This window comes from Diabrotica undecimpunctata, chromosome 2, assembly GCF_040954645.1.
Source record: "Diabrotica undecimpunctata isolate CICGRU chromosome 2, icDiaUnde3, whole genome shotgun sequence".
Taxonomy (NCBI): Eukaryota; Metazoa; Arthropoda; class Insecta; order Coleoptera; family Chrysomelidae; genus Diabrotica; species Diabrotica undecimpunctata.
In genome coordinates this window covers 42,159,836-42,179,760 of record NC_092804.1, presented here as the reverse complement: position 1 = coordinate 42,179,760, position 19,925 = coordinate 42,159,836, and the positions used below count along the sequence as shown (strand labels likewise).

At 34.5% G+C, this 19,925-nt stretch overlaps 1 protein-coding gene across 1 annotated transcript in view; it reads left to right on the top strand.

Annotated features, from left to right (window-relative positions):
* LOC140434458 (uncharacterized) overlaps nucleotides 1-18,156 on the top strand; it is a 106,920-nt gene extending 88,764 nt beyond the window's left edge. Inside the window, exons 11-18 of the mRNA XM_072522726.1 lie at nucleotides 3,239-3,377; nucleotides 8,031-8,239; nucleotides 8,423-8,570; nucleotides 10,520-10,716; nucleotides 12,848-13,043; nucleotides 15,381-15,625; nucleotides 16,287-16,855; nucleotides 18,038-18,156. Of these exons, the coding sequence (XP_072378827.1) occupies nucleotides 3,239-3,377; nucleotides 8,031-8,239; nucleotides 8,423-8,570; nucleotides 10,520-10,716; nucleotides 12,848-13,043; nucleotides 15,381-15,625; nucleotides 16,287-16,834 (1,682 nt within the window). The 3' untranslated portion in view covers nucleotides 16,835-16,855; nucleotides 18,038-18,156. The remainder of the gene's footprint in view (nucleotides 1-3,238; nucleotides 3,378-8,030; nucleotides 8,240-8,422; nucleotides 8,571-10,519; nucleotides 10,717-12,847; nucleotides 13,044-15,380; nucleotides 15,626-16,286; nucleotides 16,856-18,037) is intronic.
* Nucleotides 18,157-19,925: the final 1,769 nt, after the last annotated feature.

Here is a 19,925-nt window from a genome sequence, read left to right as displayed (position 1 = left end):
CAGTTTTATTAATCAAGACTTTGCTAACCAGTGCAAACTCCCTAGGAAGCCTTGCACTCAGACTGTCTCTATGACGTCATTATCACACACCTCTGAATTTAAAGATGTGACTAATCAAAATATTAAAATTGGTAACCACTCGTACGATAATATTAATTTACTTATAGTTAAAAATCTCTGTGCTGATATTATAATTAGTCAAGATGTTCTATCTAACCACTTAAGTCTAGAGTTTGAATTTGGAGGACCTAAAGAAGTATTCAAGGTATGTAGTGTAGTTGAAGCCTCAGTACCTGCAGTTCCTTTATTTCGTAATCTGACTTCAAATTGTAAACCTATCGCAGTAAAATCGCACAGGCATAGTGTTGAAGATCAGATTTTTATTAAAAATGAGTTGAAGAAGCTTTTAAATGATGGCATTATTGAAGAAAGTCAGTCCCCTTGGAGAGAGAGAGGAGAGAGAGGAGAGCGCAAGTGCTTATCACCAAAAACGAAACTCACAAGAAGCGGATTGTCATTGATTCTCAAACAATTAATCGATTCACTCAACTTGATGCCTATTCACTGCCAAATATGAAGAAAATGGTGTCCAATGTATCAGAATTCACTGTCTTTAGTGCAATAGATTTCCAAAGTGCATAACATCAGGTTCCAATACTTCCACATGAAGAGATGTACACAGCTTTTTAAGCCGCTGGGACTGTACCAATTTTGTCGTATTCCGTTTGGTGTTACCAATGGTGTAGCCAGTTTCCAAAGAACAATCGACTGGCTCATACGCACAGACAATCTTATATATTTGGTTTTGCTTTATCATTTCAGTACTAGTATGATCTATTTTAAAAGTTTTTTAATTTTCTAATCACTTTGGTTTTTGATAACAAATTTTGTTATCAAAATCTAAGGAGGCTATAAAATAAATTCATTATTTCAGAAACAGACGACTTTTCCAAAATATTAAAACCGTCAATGTTGGTTATAGAATGGCATTAAATGTTATATATGTATTGAACATTACGTCTTCTTGGAGTAATGACGTAATTGACATTTTTTGTTAATCAAACCGAGGTCACGGGACACCTTATATCAAATGTCTCCTAATCGCCTTTGCAACGATTCAATTATTTAAATATTTATTTCTACAGGGTTAACCAAAACTTTTGGTTTATTAATACAATTAACTTATAATAAATGTTTAGTAAAATACAATCAAATTATAAGAAATGTTGAAATTGACGACCTTCAGCAATGATACAACTAGAAAAACGGGCAGTAAATTCTTTTCTAACGTTTTCGATGACTTCAGGAGTTATTTTTCAATTTCCTTTCCGATGCGCTCGTTCAACTCTTCTACATTATGCGATCAACTTTGACACACTTTCTTTTCAAATATCCCCATAAAAAAGTCTAACCAAGTCGAATCTGGAGACCTCGGTGGCCATTCGATAGATTCCCTTCTACCTATCTACCTACCTGAGAAAATTTATTTTAAGTTATCTTGTACCTCAATGCCGTATCGTAGGAGACCCCCATTTGTTTCCCACAGATCATTTCTATTTGGAAATAGCTAATTCAGCTGTAGCATTAGATAATCCTGAAAAAATGACAGATAACGAGGAGCAGTTCAGTTTTCCCCAAAAAAATATAGCCCTATAATATGATTGTTTATAATGCCGGTAATATCAACCGTAAATAAATTGGAGGCCTTTGAAATGTGGATCTACCGGAGAATGCTCAAAATTTCATGGACATCGCATACCTCAAACGAAGAAGTGCTGCATAGAATAGGCAAGGAAAGAGAACTTTTTAACACAGTAAAAGTTAGAAAAACATCATACCTAGGCCACATACTGAGAAATAATAAGTACCAATATGCCCAACGTATAGTGAAAGGAAAAATCGAGGGAAAGAGAGGCCTAGGAAGGAAAAGACTATGGTGGCTCAGAAACATCCGACAATGGACATGGCTAAATTTTGAACAGCTAATAAGAACAGCTGAAGATAGAGAAGATTTTAAAATTGTAGTAGCCAACCTCCATTGAGGAGAGGGCACTTTAAGAAGAAGAAGATAATGCCGGTCCAAACATTTCCTTCTCAGGATATTGTTCTGGCTTTCACTTGCACAGTATCGATGTCTGGCGGTTTACGTGACCGTTAAGCATAAAAGTGGCTTCATCTGAAAAAGGTACCTTTTCTATGAAACTCTGATCCCTGTTACGTCGTTCAATAATGGTTTCGCAGAATTCGATTTTTCTATCAAAGTCATCTTTTAAAAGCTCCTGGACCAGATGTACATTGTACGGATGCCACTTCTTCTTTTTTTAGCACTCTAACAATAGTTGATTGGTGGATACGTCCATGATTGGTGGACATTATTATCTAGTGCGACCTGCCTCAAACTGGTATGGGGATTTTCTTGGCTTGGGGTATGGATTTTATACGGCTTCTGAGGAGATCTCCAATATGGCCCCTTTATCAATTCTTTTGTCAATTTTGCTAATTGTTAATTGAGAAATCGCGATTGGGTTATTTAGCATAAAATAAATTACGAACTTCAGCCTAAGTCCTCAGTTTATTTCCACAACCAATCTTGTTTCATCCTGTTATTATTGTCGGCAATAGTATATGCAATTAAAAAATATGTCGTAAAAAACTTAAACAGTAAAAATTGTACGTCTATTAGTTGTCCAATGTATAGATCATTGACAATAACGACCAATCAATGACAATACTGATTTAAATATTTTTGTGAAAATAACTTTGAATACTTGACTGATACTCCAATAATTAATTTCAAATTAGAATGTAGCATTTATATCAATCAATGTATTTCTTTTTTCAGAACCAGCAAAAAACACATCTTTGTTTTATTCGCAGTGGAGGTTCGTAGTATAATTTAGTTTAGTGAATGAGTATTTACTGTAAGTTTGGTTAACCCCGTAGAAATAAATATTTGAATGATACATCGTTGCAAAGACGATTAGCAGACCTTTCAAATGAGGTGTCCCGTGACCTCCATTTGTATTTAAAAAATCTTTAATTACTTTATTACGCCAACATTTATGACGCAATGTCCAACACATAATATATAGCAATTGATGGCCATTAAAAAATTGAAATTTACGTGTAAGATTTTTTTAAGTCGTCCGATTCTGAAATAATGAATTTATTCCTGATATTTGCATGATTACTGTATATAACAAAAATAAATTTCATTAAAAATCTAATAACTTTTTAGATTGCTTTTGGCGAGTCAGGAGTGGTGAACGGTTACATCAAAAAATTGTTAGAGACTCATTGAAGGCAAATTCTATTGTAGATTGTCAAGTGGAATGTTTGACATCTACCAAATTTACGTGCCGAGCATATAGCTATAGGTAAGTAACTTATTGTAAAAAAAAATAAAAATTTTTTATATTTTATATTTTAAAATATCTGCACATTAGCACGAACTTCGAAATATTGTACTAATATATGTCATTTATTACTAAAATTAGAATTACACCTCACCTAGCGTAACAACAAGTGTAAACAGAAGCAATTCCTTTTCGCGATACGATAATATCATCGAGTTAGAATCTAGATTCTAACTCAATGGATAATAAGCAGTGTGTTTTACTCTTGACCCTTCACGCCGGCGTCGTCGGCTCGAGATACAGTGGGCTGATCGACAAATTCCGTTTTTGTTTTATAGCGCCTATATTACGCAACTTATAAAGTTAGGCTTTTCACTAATAAATATCTCTGACAATAACAAGAATTCACACATACAGAAAAAAATTCTCCCCAGAAGTGGGCAGAAATACATACATCTCTGTAAATATTTCTGCCCACTTAAGAGGATTACTGATACTAAGGATTTCAGTTAAATGAAAATAGGAAGAATTAAAGCTATAACAAGAAAGTTACTTTTCCCAATACATAATAAAAGTTTGTCAAATTAATCGAAGAAAAAGTTATTCAGATCGTTGGTAGAAAGCACTGCAACATACGGAGGAGAAGGGTGGACATTATCAGAAGAGAACAAAAAAAAATTATTACATTTAAAACAGTTTTATAGAAAATATTGTTAAGTTACATTATTAGACCGTGTCAGAAATTAAGAAATGTGGAATAAAATGTGTATAGAAACGATTTTAGTAGATAGGACAGAAGCGAAACAACTGTCCGGGTACGCGAAATAACTGTCCCGCAGTGGCGGCTTTTGGGGGTAGGCAGGATAGGCTACTTCAATTGATTATACAAGGGAAAATCCAGGGCAAGAGAAGTGTAGGAAGAAGAAGAATCTCATGGTTGCGTAACTTGAGGGAATGGTACGGATGCACATCAATTGAACTATTCAGAGCAGCAGCATCTAAGATCAGAATAGCCATGATGATTGCCAACCTCCGTCGCGGAGATGACACGTGAAGAAGAAGAAGGATAGGCCAGGCCTACCTAATAATTTTAAGAGCTTTAAAATTGAAAAACATATATTCAAACATTATGTTAATGCGTGTAAATAACTTTTAAATGTACTGAATTACTTAATACATTAGCGTCCGTTAAAACAACTATGTTATTATATTACCACAGAAAGCATCGAATCGTATTCAGGCATTTTAAATATCATTAATAGGCCCAATCGGAACTGGCCGACCCAGTTCACATAAGATCCCCGTACAAAAAGCGTTTGAAGGTAAGCAGCTTGCCGGACAACGATTTATATTGTCGTGTTTATGCTTGCTGTTTAGGCACCCGACGATCGGGCCTACGCCGATCATCGTTGTCACTTGTAACGTAATTATCGAATTGTAATATAAATTTTCTTTTAAATTGTGATAAAAAAATATGTAACATAATCTACAATTGTAACATATTTTTAAACAAACAACACAATTGCAAACAAGTGCACGGTTGCCCAAATAAATTTAAAAAAAATCGTAAAGTTCGAAAAAAAAGATTCCCACTCTCACAAAAAAAAAATATGTATTACACACACTGGCGGCTACAGAATTTTTTTTTGGGGAGGTCATGGATCTTGAGGGTGATTACTTTTCTCTGATGTAAGGTCACTTTTAGTCTTACCACCAATAGGATAAGTGGGTTTTCAAATATTTTTAGGGGGGGGGTCATGACCCCGTGACCCCTCCCTCTGGACCCGCCACTGATTACACATAGCTATATGTAATTTGCTGGCTTGGCCTACCCAAAATTTTACCACACCAGCCGCCACTGCTGTCCCGTATAGTTTGTGTGTACTTACCACAAAATAGTTGCATGATGTAAAGTCCAGAAAGTGAAATAGAAATGAAAAATCGGTGATATGTGAAATCTGACCCAAAAGTGTCTCGCAGAAAGGTTCTTGTAGTGTGTGCTGTACAAATGATTGTATTGTTTCATTGTTGTTGTATTATTTGATACAAATTGCAAATATTATACAATAGTATTCAACTAGCAGCAAATCACCCATTCCCGATTGCGGGTCGTCTGAATAACACATGAATGGTAACTTGTTTGGAACGTAGTTTGTAAAGTAATTTGTAACTTCAGAAAAGTTCTATCTATTCATATTTAGTACTTTAGTAGATCTTCATTGACTACGGCGTACAACATTTGGTTAAATATCCGTTCGCGATTTTTGTTGATATCCACTGATTTTCTTCGTCCATCTTAACCTTTTCCTTGGTGTACTAGCACACTTGCAGTTTGATTGTAATGTTCCGTACACTAACATTACTTGGTGCGTATTTATCGAATTGCTTTGCTAAACAAAAACCTTAATATGTTTGGACTATTTTGTCTATCTATAACTCAATTATAAACGGTTTCTTCAGTAGATAACATTTTTGTACATGTAACTTGTAAACATTTTAGTGTACCTAACCAAAGCTAACGTCAATGTTTATCAAATAACACTGTCAATTTTTACAGGTTCAAGCAAAAGTACTGTTTATTAATACTGTAAACTAACATCCATACTTTCTTCTTCTTCTTAGAGTGCCATATCCCTACGGAACGTCGGCGACTACCATGCTTATAATATTTTTATACTGATCTCGGTCTTGCGCTACGTGTAGCAATTGGTCCGCTGTCAAACCTGTCCACTGCCGCAAATTCCTCAACCAAGAGAGTTTCTACCGTCCTATCCATTTCTTTCCTTAGATTTTACCGTTGAAAATTAGCCGAAGGAACTCATATCTTGGTCCTCTGATTATATGTCCAAGATATTCTAGTTTACGCCTCTTAATAATATTTAATAGAGTTCGTTGATGTCCCATTCTTCGAAGAACTTCTTCGTTTCTAGTTCTGCTAGTCCATGAAATTTTTAGTATCCTTCGATACAACCACATCTCAAATGTCTCGATTTTATTCATGATATCGGCGTTTAAAGTCCGTTTCACATCCATACAAAAGTACAGACCACACGTAACATCTTGTAAACTTTTCACGGATTTTCAAATTTAATGAGTTATTGGATAATAGAGGCTTGAATTTTTGAAATGAGTTTCTTGCCTGTTCAATTCTACATCGAATTTCGAAGGATGGATCTAGAATTTGGGTAATCCAACATCCAAGGTATTTGAATCTCTGAACTCTCTGCAGCGGTTGTTGGTTTAATATCAGTTGGGTTGCGCCGATATCCACTTTACTGGTCACCATGTATTTAGTTTTATCGATATTTATCGACAGTCCCCAATTTGTGCATTCCATGTCAACTCTATTGATTAGCTCCTGCAGATCGTCGATGTTTTCAGCTAGAATCACAGTATCGTCGGCTTACCGTATATTGTTAATTATTTCTCCTCCTATGATAATTCCTTTTTGATCTTTTAAAGCTTCCCTAAATATATTCTCAGAATACACGTTAAAGAAGATGGGAGATAGTATACAGCCTTGTCTTACGCCTCGTTCAATACTGATTGGCTTTGATTCTCTGTTGTTGGTATTAATAATGGCTGTTTGGTTCCAGTAAAGTTTGGCAATAAGTTTGATGTCTTTCTCATCTAGTTGGATGCTCTGCAAGGCGGTAATTAGTCTGGTATGCTTAACGCGATCAAATGCCTTTTCAAAATCAATGAAGCACATATATACGGGTTTTCTTACCTCCCAACATCGTTGAAGGAGTGTTTGCATAGAAAATAGTGCTTCGCTAGTTCCAAGGCATCTCCGGAACCCGAACTGCTCTTGACTAATTATTTCTTCGCACTTGTTGTTAATTCGGTTTAGAAGAATATGCAACAGTATTTTTTTGGTTTCTTAGGTAGAGGAATAAAGATCGATTTTAGCCAGTCCGATGGAATTTCACTGGTATCATATATTTGATTGAAAAGTACAGTCAGTTCTTTTATATTGTCATTTTAGAGTAATTTTAGCCATTCGCTGTATATTTGATCTGGTCCACTGGCTTTGTTGTTTTTGGCTTGGTGCGTGGCTTTTTCCACTTCAGCGTTTAAAATTGATGGTCCTGTATTTGCACTTAAGTTAGGTAGTGATCCTCAATCATCCTTAAATAATGCTTTAATGTAGTTTTCCCATTCCTCCATTACTTCGTCTTCTAGGGATAGTGCATGACCTTCATTATTCGTTAATGTTATGGGTGTATTTCTTTTGTGTACTGTAACTTCTTTTATTTTCTTATGTGTGTTAAATTTGTCATGTTTTCGTTGCAATTCTTCTAATTACTTACATTTTGCTCGCATCCATAACTCTTTGGCTTCCCTGATTTTTCTTCGAATCAGATTATGCTTTCGTTTATACTCTGAGTTATTTCTATTTTTAAGCTGTCTTCTTTCGTCCATCATTTCGATTATTTCATCTTTCATCCACGCTTGCTTTTTATAATGGGTGACAGTTTCACTTTGCGTTGCTGTATCGATGATACCATTCTTTATGTTATCCCATCTTTCTTCGACTGTTGGTATATTGTATACTTGTGTGATGTTGTCTCGAATTTTTTCCATCCATACTGTATTCTCATTTTATTTAACGTATTTAATATACTTGGTACATTATAAAAATCAAATTTATCATGGTATCATTTATTTTAGATACGGTCCACCCATAATTAGAGGCTCAATTGATAACTGCCAGTTAACGGATTGGCCATATTATGAGCTAGACCCCAGAGCTCATTTTGAACCTGAACCAGGATTTGAAGTTTACGAGAGGGGCAGTTTTGGTCATGGTTGCGAAACTGGTCACTTTGGCATTAGAGGTCATCTCGACAATCAGCCCAAACAACTAAACCCCGATCAACGTAAGTGAAAATAATTATAAAATGGTCTTTCCAGAAACTTAGTCTGTAGTAATAGATACCTAACCTAACACCACCTAACCTAAGATCACATTTCCAGATATAAATAAATATATAAATACGTAAATCGTCTCTAGAAAGACAACACAGAATTTTTAATATGTATGTCAATTCTTAATTTTTTAGTTTGTTACATTGGATTTGGTTCACCAGCTCGACTGCTACCACAAGCTATTAAAAAATCACTACATGTATCTTCAGAATTGGAATGTAAAGAGGAATGTACAAGAGCGAGGTTGAAGTCACTGTTTCAATGCATGTCATTTAGTTTCTGGTAAGTATATTCTCTAAATTAAGGAATTCACCACAATTAATATATACCTTATCGTTTGTAACATTCTGTAAGAGAGTGTAACTGTAGAATGTTTGATTCCGTGAGAGAAATGGTGGAAAAAATGATGAGGGATGAGTGGCGGTGGACACGGATCCACAAATTTATCAGGGAGCTGCTCTCTTCAAACGAACGAGAGGAGACGGAACTCGCAACAGAATTTTGAAACGAGCAAGTAACAGTCTCACTAAAGCAGGGGTCTTTGAAAGACCTACAGTTCTCACTGAAAGTCTGATGGTCTTGATGGTTCGTGTGGGTGTAGTTTTCCTGATGAATATGTGGGAGAAATAATGGAAATCGGGGGATAGCAGGGCATCAAGAGAGGTATTTTGCCTTAACCATCCCTTCCATCCTGATGTCTGGAGTGACAGAGGAGAGGTTTTTAGTTAAACGCCGACCGTCTCGGGCATCTCGTCCTGGCACAACCTCTTTAGGGTATTAAGAACCCAACACTACCTGGCTGAGTCACAGGTGTCTGTATGCAGATTTTCCTTCTTCTCTTAAAAGATGTAAAAAAGTGTCATTCCATAAAACTCCTTAAAACCTTCTTTTGGTATCTTTTATATAAGAAAATTTTCTGTTGCTTTTTTAAATGGTCTTATCTAAGCCAAAGGAAATCGGAAAGAAGGTAAATTGTAATATTATACAATTGGCACTTGTTTGCTTATTAGGTTTAGTATTTCGGGTTTTCCCATTTAAACTGATAAACGAGATAAATTATTTATGGATGTATTTATATTTATAATGTATTTATCCCATAAAATCTCTTGACGAAAGATTTTATTTAATTTAGGTACTTGGTCAAAATGGTTAGTGGAAAGTTAACCCAAGTTTTTAACTAGCTGCTGTTAAGTCAAAAAAGATAGCTGAGCAAAAATTGCGCATGCGCATATGTATTACTATAAAACTCATTTACGACTCTACGTTAATTTGTTACTCGCTAAAATCTTTGTATGTAATATACACCATCTGTCTGTATCTGTAGAGTAGGGAGGGCGAGTTAAGTTTCACAGCACTTAGGCCACAATTGACCCATTGTGCATCCTCCCAGGGAGCTGTCACCCTTAGCTCATTGTCCATCCTGCCAATTCTAGGAAGGTGCCTGAAATCGTCCATAAGAGCCGGACATCGAACGACCACCATCAGTACAAAAACATAAATATATTCAGAAGCTCGAATAAATCCTGAGCCATTGAACTTCCTGTAATACTTTTACAATTAAATTACCGTCTAAGAACCGTACGTAACAAATCAAGTATGCTTACCTATTACTATCTGTGACCATATCGAGCTGCAATCCAAATTGGGTATTGGGTATGGCAACTAATGGTATTTTTAGACAAAAGTAGTTTCCCCGTCGACTCGCCAATCATAATGTTCACGAAATCTATAGCAGAGTAAAGTTAACAACGTTGAAGAGGTACTGGGACTGTTCGAAGAACTATAGACTGAGAGTAACATCTCATGCGGTTAAATTCCATTAAATATCTATTTTTCACCTTTCGGTATGAGCAATGGTTATCAAGAATGGTTATCTCTATCAGGAAAGACGACTCCCCTATCATCAGTTTATTGCAAGATCAGATCTTTTGGCTTAAAGTCATAATTAACATATTAATTAATAATAAAACATATTTTTTCTATTGGCCCAAAAATGTAGGTAATGTAAACGTATGTAAAAACGTTTTTACGAATATTGCATTTTCAATGCCACATAATATTATAATGTACGTTTTTACTAGCGTTTTGAGAAATTAAAAATAATTAGTAACAATAACCTCAGTTAAAAAATTAATTCACATTACTTGATTTGTATAATAATATGTGTAATAGTTGAATTGAACTGATTGGTAGTTTTTTATATACCTATATCTACTTGTTTCTTATTATAGGTCCAAGGGTTCACGCAATGTACCAAACTGTTATCTCTCTGACATTTATCAAAGAGATTTATTGGCGAAATTAGATTACGTCTACGACCCGAATGCATTGCTATTTGCTTGGGACAACTACAATCCCGATTGCGTGTTACTGGCTAACGATCCCGTCCACACCAATCACATATCAGGAGGACCGATTGATAGAGATTGTAAGATATTAATTTTTTTTTAATATATAACGATTTATAATACTACATAATTAACTAACGTTAGAATTAAGTGTATTATTAAGTGTTATTGTTATTTTTTGTTACCTTTGTTTAAAGCATACTTTTTGCGTCTTTTGTTGCCACTTTCTTCTTCCATTACATAATGTGGGTCAGCATCGCTATTATCGGAATCATGGTATGGATCACTTTCACCAGAAAACTCAGTAAAACTAGCCATTTTCGCGGAGCGATATACACACTGCACTTTAAAAACGAGGAAAATGTGAGGTTAGAACTTCCTCAGCCTTGGGCGCAAAAACCGGTCATGTAAATCACATGGCTGATTATTGATCTCAGTACCATCGATCCTAAGGACTATGCTATTAACATTTTTCGTGCAATAACCATCCACGTTATTCTACATTGAGTTTTTTACACAATACGTGTACGGGTTTTGCTCCAAACTGTGCGGAGGTATTTTTGAAGGCAAGAATTGCGATAAATTCAATTTCGACAAAAATGGTCTTTGACCGGTTTTTGAACCAAACCCTTCAATTATAATTAGTCGTCGCAAAAGTAAAGTAAAATAAAATAGATCTCCGTATTGTCCATCATCCTGAGCTCGCCGAAGAATATTTTTATTCTCGCCCTTTTATATTATTCTTAAAATAAATAAGAAATAGAAATAACGGCATATAAGATCAAAGTTCCTGAAATCAAAAACATTTTTCTGTAGATCTTCTTCTTCTTCTTTATCTTGTAGGGCATAATTGCCTGTTTATTCATCAGATTATTTCTCGATTCATCAGATTGTTTGACAAAAGTTTTCGTGGGTCTCGTTCCGTTGATATCCTTCCAGTTGATTTACTTATTTGAGACTTTTCTTAAAAACATAATTTAAAATATTCAATACCAGGTGATAAAATACTAAACATGCTCTCTAATAATTATTATATACGACGTTAAAGAATAGACATTAATTGGACAAATTATATAAATGACAGCCTACAAGTTAATAGTCAAGCACTTTAAAGAATTTGCTACATAGCTTAATTAAGATGCAAAAGAAATAATGGTTGGAACCACCTTTCCACTAAGTTTTTGAATTAGGGTGCTACAAAATAATATCGCGTAATGTTTGGGTATACATTGAAACGACGATAATTAGAATAAAACAAGTTAAAATAATTACAAAGACCATTACAGCAAGAAAAATAACGTATTTTTCCCACGTAGTAAAGCATTTACGGAAATGTAACTTGTTTTATTCAATACCAGTGAGAGTTATGTTGCCTTCGGATCCAGGCTTTTTTCCGGTCGCAGACGATGCATTTTGTACTCCCACGGCGGGCTCTGGCAAATGCTTCAGCTCTTTCATTGCAGTATATTCCCGGTAACCTTAAACCCATACCAGTGTGACATTATTATGTTCTGTCAGCCTGTAGAGTTTCTCTTGGCATTCCCACACTAGCCCTGGGCCCACCTTAGGGCTTAAAAAAGCGACCATAACTGCTTGGTTGTCTGTACATATATTGATCCTCTTACGTTCGAAAGCCTTCATGTTAATTTCTCTTGCACACTAAAAGAGTGCAAAACTCTCTGTCTGAAATACAGAGGTATATTCTCCTAGGGAAATAGAAATGTAAACTTTCACCACTACTGAATATACCTGCACCCAACCTTTCTACAGTTTTAGACCCGTCTGTGTATTAGGGATATCTCTGCAGTCTGGGTAAAGTGGTTTCTCGTCACCATCCCTCTCTTCACCATCCCTCTCCTCGGCAAATATCTACTTGGAAAAGTACTTTAGGTCTATATCTGGGTGCAATATCGTCAGAAATAAATGATGCGTTCGATATCCTTAATTTCATGTATAATGTTACTATATCCTGAATATCCTGATTACTTGCAACATCTAGTTATGCAGATAAATATACTACAAAAGGAAGATCCAGAAACTAAAAGAATTTCGTGACTTAAAAACTTACGATATTAGAATACACAAACAACCGAAACTCTTTTTAAAGTGATAATCAATGATAATGAAGTATCATAGCTATCGTCCACTACACTGGCGTGGCGCTCCAAAGATAAAATTCGAAAATCTGATTATAATCTCATCTTCTTTTAGACTTTTCTCAGGCCCTTGACACGTGGCGTGTTTACAGTGTGAACGGATGGCCATGCAAACGAGGAGCTTTGTGTAAAGAAAACGTACGTACTGGATTTTGGTTCTGCGAAATTGAAGGTGGTGAACATGGTGCTTGGGATTACTGTTGTCGACCGGATCATCAGTGTGGTGCTTCCAATGGATACCCTTACCTATGGTAAGTGTATAAGATATTTATAATAATACAAAATCTTAAAAAGACATTAAACAAAAATTACTATTCACGCTTAAGTGTATTACACACAAAAAAATCGTTATACTTCATTTGAAAATTATTGATAGCACAGTTTTTATGACACCTATAATACCCAACGTAATGTCATAAACACGTGAGGAAGAATTCTAAAATTATTTTATAAATTTTCTCTTCTCAAATATTGCAATAATTTTAATAAACAAATAATATGGGTAACTACATAATCTTTCCAGGTATAAAATATTATCAATATACAGCTGAACATATACGTTCACCTGTTAAAAGGTAGACACCTTATTTTGATAGTCTGTGTAGTTTTGGAATTAGCAGTAGTAAACTTTCTGAAATTAAATTTTCTGCACAGTAGTGCACAAAAGTTAAATGTTTTTCATACTGTTTGGTGAATGTGGCTCATGAATGTGCATCCAGACCTGTTTGCTAACTAAATTCATAGTATTGCAAGGTCAGATATATTTTTCTGTTTACATTTATTATAAGTGAAGTGAATAGAGCAAATAGAGCCGCAGGTTGCCTAAATTGAAAAAATATGGAGAAATAAAAATATCGAGAAAGAAATGAAAGGCAGAATTTACAAAACAGTCATCAGATCAATAATGACATACGCGGCAGAAAGACGATCTGACACAGGGAAGACAAAAATAAATAGCAGAGATGAAAACACTTAGAAAAATTGTTGATAAAACACTATGGGACAGAGCTAGAAACACAGATATATGACGTAGATGCAAAGTGGAGAACATCAAGGACTGGGTAAGAAATAGAACAGTAGAATGGAACGATCATATAAGCCGAATGAAGGCAAGAGACGGTTCCTCAATAGGAAGACGATCAATAGGAAGACCACGAAAACGATTGGAACGACAACTTACTGGAATCACATGGAAAAACAGACAGTCATGTCTACATAAAAAGAAGAAGAAGAAGAAGACATTTATTATCACTCCCACCATGCCAACATGGGTCAGACCTACGCTAACCGTGCGAAATCAATCGACGACCGTAAACCGTTCTGCCCTACAATGTGATGTCTGAAAAAATGGGATTCACCTGGCATGCACCGAACTACGTGTTGATGATCGCGATAATGATAATGACGATTTACAATTAAAAAGTAGTCAAATAGATGGAAAGGTTGCTGAAATTACAACGAAATCCAAAGATCTAGAAATTAAATTATCATCTACTGGCAATGTTTTTGTCAGAGGAGTACCAGAATCTGCAGGCAATATTCAAACTAAAAAAGGTCAAGAGAAAAAATTTTTTGAAGAAATATTACACACAATAAAATGTAAAGCGACATTGTTCATGATAACACATGAAAATTATTTTTTAAAAGAATTGCGATCTGAGTTAGAGACTAGAAAAGAAAACTGAGAGCAAAATTTAAAAATAAATTAAATACGTGGTATACCAAGAATTACTAATTTTCGAGAATGATAATAAAAAAACTGACTTTTGCGACTGGCTCTGCTTTTATACCAATTTAGCGACACTAAATTCTTAATCAAATGAACTTTTATGTTGCATTCAGGTTTTAAAACCTAAAATAATGCTAATAACCGAAACTTGGCTAACACAAAATAATTCTGATAATTTATATATTTATAGATTTTATAGATTTGATCGCAGCAATCGCAGAGGGGGAGGAGTGTGATATACCTGGCGGTGGGGCAGGGGGAAATTAAGAAATCTTAAATGAAAAACTACATTTTTTTATTGCAGATTACGATTCCAAGTGAAAAAGTAAACAAGTTTTAACTGAATATTTTTGATTCTATTTTTTGATAATTGGCACTGGTCTCACAGAAAAACAAATACAGATCAGAAGTTTCAAACTAAACTTTATGGTACTGAATCCGAATATGCAGTAAAAAATTATGGTTCCATTTAAGATTTCACAGTTGCCCCGACCCCATCCTTAGAGATGGGATGGGGGTCGTGTTTGATGTTGTTCGATAAATTTTTCCATAATTTCACCAAACGTCCCGAATAAAAGTTACTTACATATTTTTGAATAAATCAATCCGAATCTGCAATAAAAATGAGGGTTCCTATTTAAGATTTTAAAGTTGTCGGATGGTGTAAGGGGTTCTGTTTGGTGTCATTCAATTGGGTTTTTAAAAAATTTTGAACGCGTGTTTTTCAGATTTTTCATTCGATGTAAATTTCGTGAAATATGCGACCGTCATGCTTCCTTTTGCACGCCCATCAATTATCGAATTAAATACCTTATAATCAATAAAAATTTCATTTTAATATATTTCTTTTATATTTAAGGTGTTATGTTGGACCAGACAGGACACAATGGCGAAGATGTAACGATAGATATTATCCTTATATACATAATACAGATAGAATAGACGATGGAAAATATCTGCCGCCTGGCCAAAGTCGGCCTTGGAGGCCTCCACTCTTTAGACCCGATAGGTTACCATCGCAAAACCCACTACCACCTCCTAGGCCAAGTCTTGATCAATACGAAATGATATTTGATGAGGAATTCTTAGAACCTCCGAAGCCAGGTAAGCGACTACTACTTAAAGTACTTCACCTCTCCATCAGTAGACCCTTTTTACAATATGCTATTTTTAGACTCTTCCAAATGCATATTCCTCTTCTAGCTTTATTTGTACGCAGAATTAGATGAAAAATCTATGTGACTTTTAGTTACTTGGTAAAATATAAATCGTTGACTATAATCAATGCAATTCGGACTTCAAGCAACGCCGTTGACGTTATTTCAAACTACTCAGAAAATTATTAAGGCACGAGATTCTTCTTCTTCCCGGTCCTTTCGTCCTTTCTCGACGGCAATTTTTCCTTGGATAATAGATAACCTAGGATAATTCATATTTCTCTTCGTTACTTATGAACTACGTGTTTTAATGTACCAGTATTTATTATCTTTTCCTAGCTAGTTTTTACATTTTTTTTATTTTGCCAATTAAAGCTTTTATATTACCAAGTTTTTTAAGCTTTCTTTCTTCCTCTTTTTTGTATTAGGTATATTTCATTTTCTAAATTTGCTTTACGTTTTTTATTAAAGGTGTTGATATCGTAATACTATAAAAATTAATGTCCATTAGATGGTTATTGTTCTGGTAAGAACTAAATTTTATAACATAAAACTAATTCGGATGGTGAATATTGTAATATTATATAACAAGCATATTTATATTTTAGGAGGTCTTGGACAGCCGCGACATTGGCCGGTATCATATCTACACAAAGAAATGCCGCCAAATATGACAGACTCCCGACTGATGAGAATGACAGCAGATACAAAATACTCTGCAATACAAAACCTGATAGATGTAATAAAAAATAACGACCTAAAAAGCGTACAATATCATATAACGAATCAGTCTAACAATAAGGATGACGTCCTTTTTGTTAAAATACCCTTACCTACAAATTTCACATTCGAGAATACCACAACCCCTTCAACAAACTACACAATAGATTTAGAGCCTATTACATTAGACGATGACGCCATAGAATCAAGGAGATTTCAAAAATCGTTGCCACAGTTTGTGACTGAAGAAGATACTACCATTAATCGGCAACAATTCCAGACATCTCGGCCACGTTTTGTAGAGTGGAATACCAAACAAGAAACAACAGCGGCACCGGAGAGTTCGTTCGTAGAAATATCAAGACCAAGTTCGATCTACAGAAGAGGATTCGTAGAAAGAGCCAATGTTACCACACACGGAAGACGTTCCAAATGAAGACTTTTAGCACAAAACACGGTAAGTGCAGTTTAATGCTTAAACGAAGAATTCTTTATCTATATACATTGTACTGTGATAAGTGTTCATCTTAAAAGCATTTATGACGAGCACGACATCTAGGAGAATCTTACTCAAATAGTTTGTTGGACATAAACTCGAATTGTAAAATGTTGTCTGCTACATGAGAAACCGCCTAAAATAGACGTTTTGAATTGCTAATTAAAATCAATGAAAATATATTATTTTGAAAAAATTATATCAATATTCAACCGCCAGTAGGTGCTGCCATCGAACATGAAGCAATCAGACGGTAACATATTTTAGCATTAAACTGCGGTAACAGTTACAATTACCGCTTTTGATCTTTTTAACACGATACACTTGGTTTGCATCTTAGGTGATGTTCACTTCACACTATCAAAAATATTTGGACTATGTTCACTACGGAAGTAATCCTAATCCATATGTATGCATCTATTTCTAGTATTGTATATAACATCTATCTTTTTTCTATCCTATATTTTAATTCAGTACATTCCAAGTATAATATGTTAATCCAGGAATAGAAAAATTAACACGCTTTAATTTATTTACGGCAACCATAGACATAATATGCAATCTATTTATGTCGTACTTTTAGTTGAAGAATAGATTAAATTATTTCAAATTTACTAAATTATTAACCTCTTAAAATTTAAATTACGGTTCTCTCGTAGCTTGTCACAAATTTCTCAATCCCAGCCTGTGTTTTCCGTTTTAAATATGGCGATCGCGTGCTGACACAGTTCAAAGGCGGCATCTCAGAGTGGGCGGGCATTCTGATTGTTATTTATTCTGTGCTTTTGGTATAATTAACATTTCGTAATAAAATAAACGCATATTAATTTCCGGTTTTCTTGTAAGTACTTACACAAAAGTAAATGTAGTAAAGTTCATATTATGTGACTAATGATGTTCATTTCCTTTCATTTTGTTTATATATCTTACAAAGTAGATTTTATCATTCTATAAAAAAACCTATGAGAGCGAAAACATTATTAAAGTACTTACAACAAATTTTGAGAAAATAATAACAAAATTAAATAAATGCGTTTGTTGACTTATTTATTATGTATCTAAACAAAAATTTTAAAATAAATGTTCTTAAATTAAAAAATATGGAAGTTTGAATCCTGATTTATAATAGTTCTGTTGTTTTAGGTTCCAGCACCAACCTTTACGGAGATCTCAGTTCAAGAATGCCTAGAAAATGAAGTTCGTGAACATCATTTTATACAAAAAACTTCACTATTTTTAAATAAAGTTTCTATATAATTCTACACCATCTATATTTATTTCAATAATACTTATATAAAAATCAAACGGTTTGTTTCGTGCTGCTCTGATGTCCTATAAACGATTATTATGATTCTTTTATATTTCTTAGCTAAAAAAACCTCATAAGTATGAGAATATAATAACATAATATGTATTATGCACAGCAGTCGAAGTAAAATCTAGTTTATTTCCAACCATTATAGCAAACTGATTGAAAAATTCTTTGCAAATAAACTACTTTCATTGGTAAAAATTTGTTTGTGTTGGGATTCGTTCACCATTATTCGTTACTCGTTACTATTTTGACTTTCGCATCCGTCTGAAGATAAAAACGTAGTGGAAATTTATTTTTATCATGTTCTTTGAGTTACCAAGTCTAGCAATAGCGTAATGCAATAGTGAGGTAAAACGTTCCGGAAGAATACGGAGCCTCCATTCGGAATTCCGAGTGATGATTATTTCAGGGAAACACCATTAAAGGTTAGATAAATCAAGATAGGATCTTGGAATCTTGAAAGTCTTACAGATAACAGTACAAAGTTTTAGATACGCTTAAAAGACAAAGGACCAAAGAACTATGTAGAGAAAATAACATTAGAAATAGAGTTATATAATAATATCATTAGGCATAATTGCTGATAGAGAAATGAAATATAACGTAGTAAAAGTTATAAGAACGATTTGAAATTGATTGTGAAATTTGTGCTCGATAGTGTTACATGTTGTGTGTATGCTCCTTCTGGATAAGAGTGGAAAAAAGCTTTCCATGATCAAATAAGAGACATACTGAGTAATATTTCATCAAAGGTCTATCATACTAAAAAGTGATTTTAATGTACATGTGGGCCAATCAAACAGAGAATATGAAGCAATACGTGGATGACTAGGCTTTGGGACTAAAAATAAAGCTGGAGATGATATGCTATAGAATTAGAAAAAGGATTAACTATGGCAATCATTAACACATTGTTTCAAAAGAAAAAGTCAACTTATCACATATAAAAGTTGACAAAATCATTCCCAAATAGACTATTTCATGATAATAAAAGAAGATATAACCATCATCAACCTGCATGCGTCCACTGCTGGACATAGGTCTCCCTCGGCTCTTTCCATCTATCTCTGCCTTATGCTGCTTGCATCTAGTTAGTCCATCTGATCCATCTGATTGTGCTAAATATCGAAGTAAAAAAGAGAAACTAAACCAAAATGTTGAAGAGGACCACAAAAAATCAAGTGTTGGAGTTAAAAGATAAGGAAGAAAGTCTATTCAGGGCAAAATTAGTAGAAACAATGCACTAGAACATAAAAGGAAGCCAACTGAAGTTGACTGGCTCTAACAGTTGGCCACTTTGGTGGTCCAAAAAAGTTGTGGTTATAAAACTTGGTATTGTCTGTGTTGTCGTTCGAGAATATTGTTTCAGCACTGCTGCGATACCTTCTGGGTTTTTTATGGTGTTTCCACTGTTATCTTTAACTAGTATTTTGCCCGTCGCATGCTACGGGGGATCCAATCAGTTGCCATCTACAATCACTCATTAAATTTTTAAAATAATATACTTCTTGCATGTAAACCAAGTAATTATAAAGTATTATCTGGTATTCTTCTAACCTGACATCATGTTTTTTTACTATATCCTGTACATATATATTTTTTGATGGCACGCTATATACTATATTGTATGTACTATACGTCTCACGTCGTTGGATTTGACGTGTCATATGCTAGGATTCGGCTAGTTGTTTATTTTGTACTCAGTCAGAGGCCTTC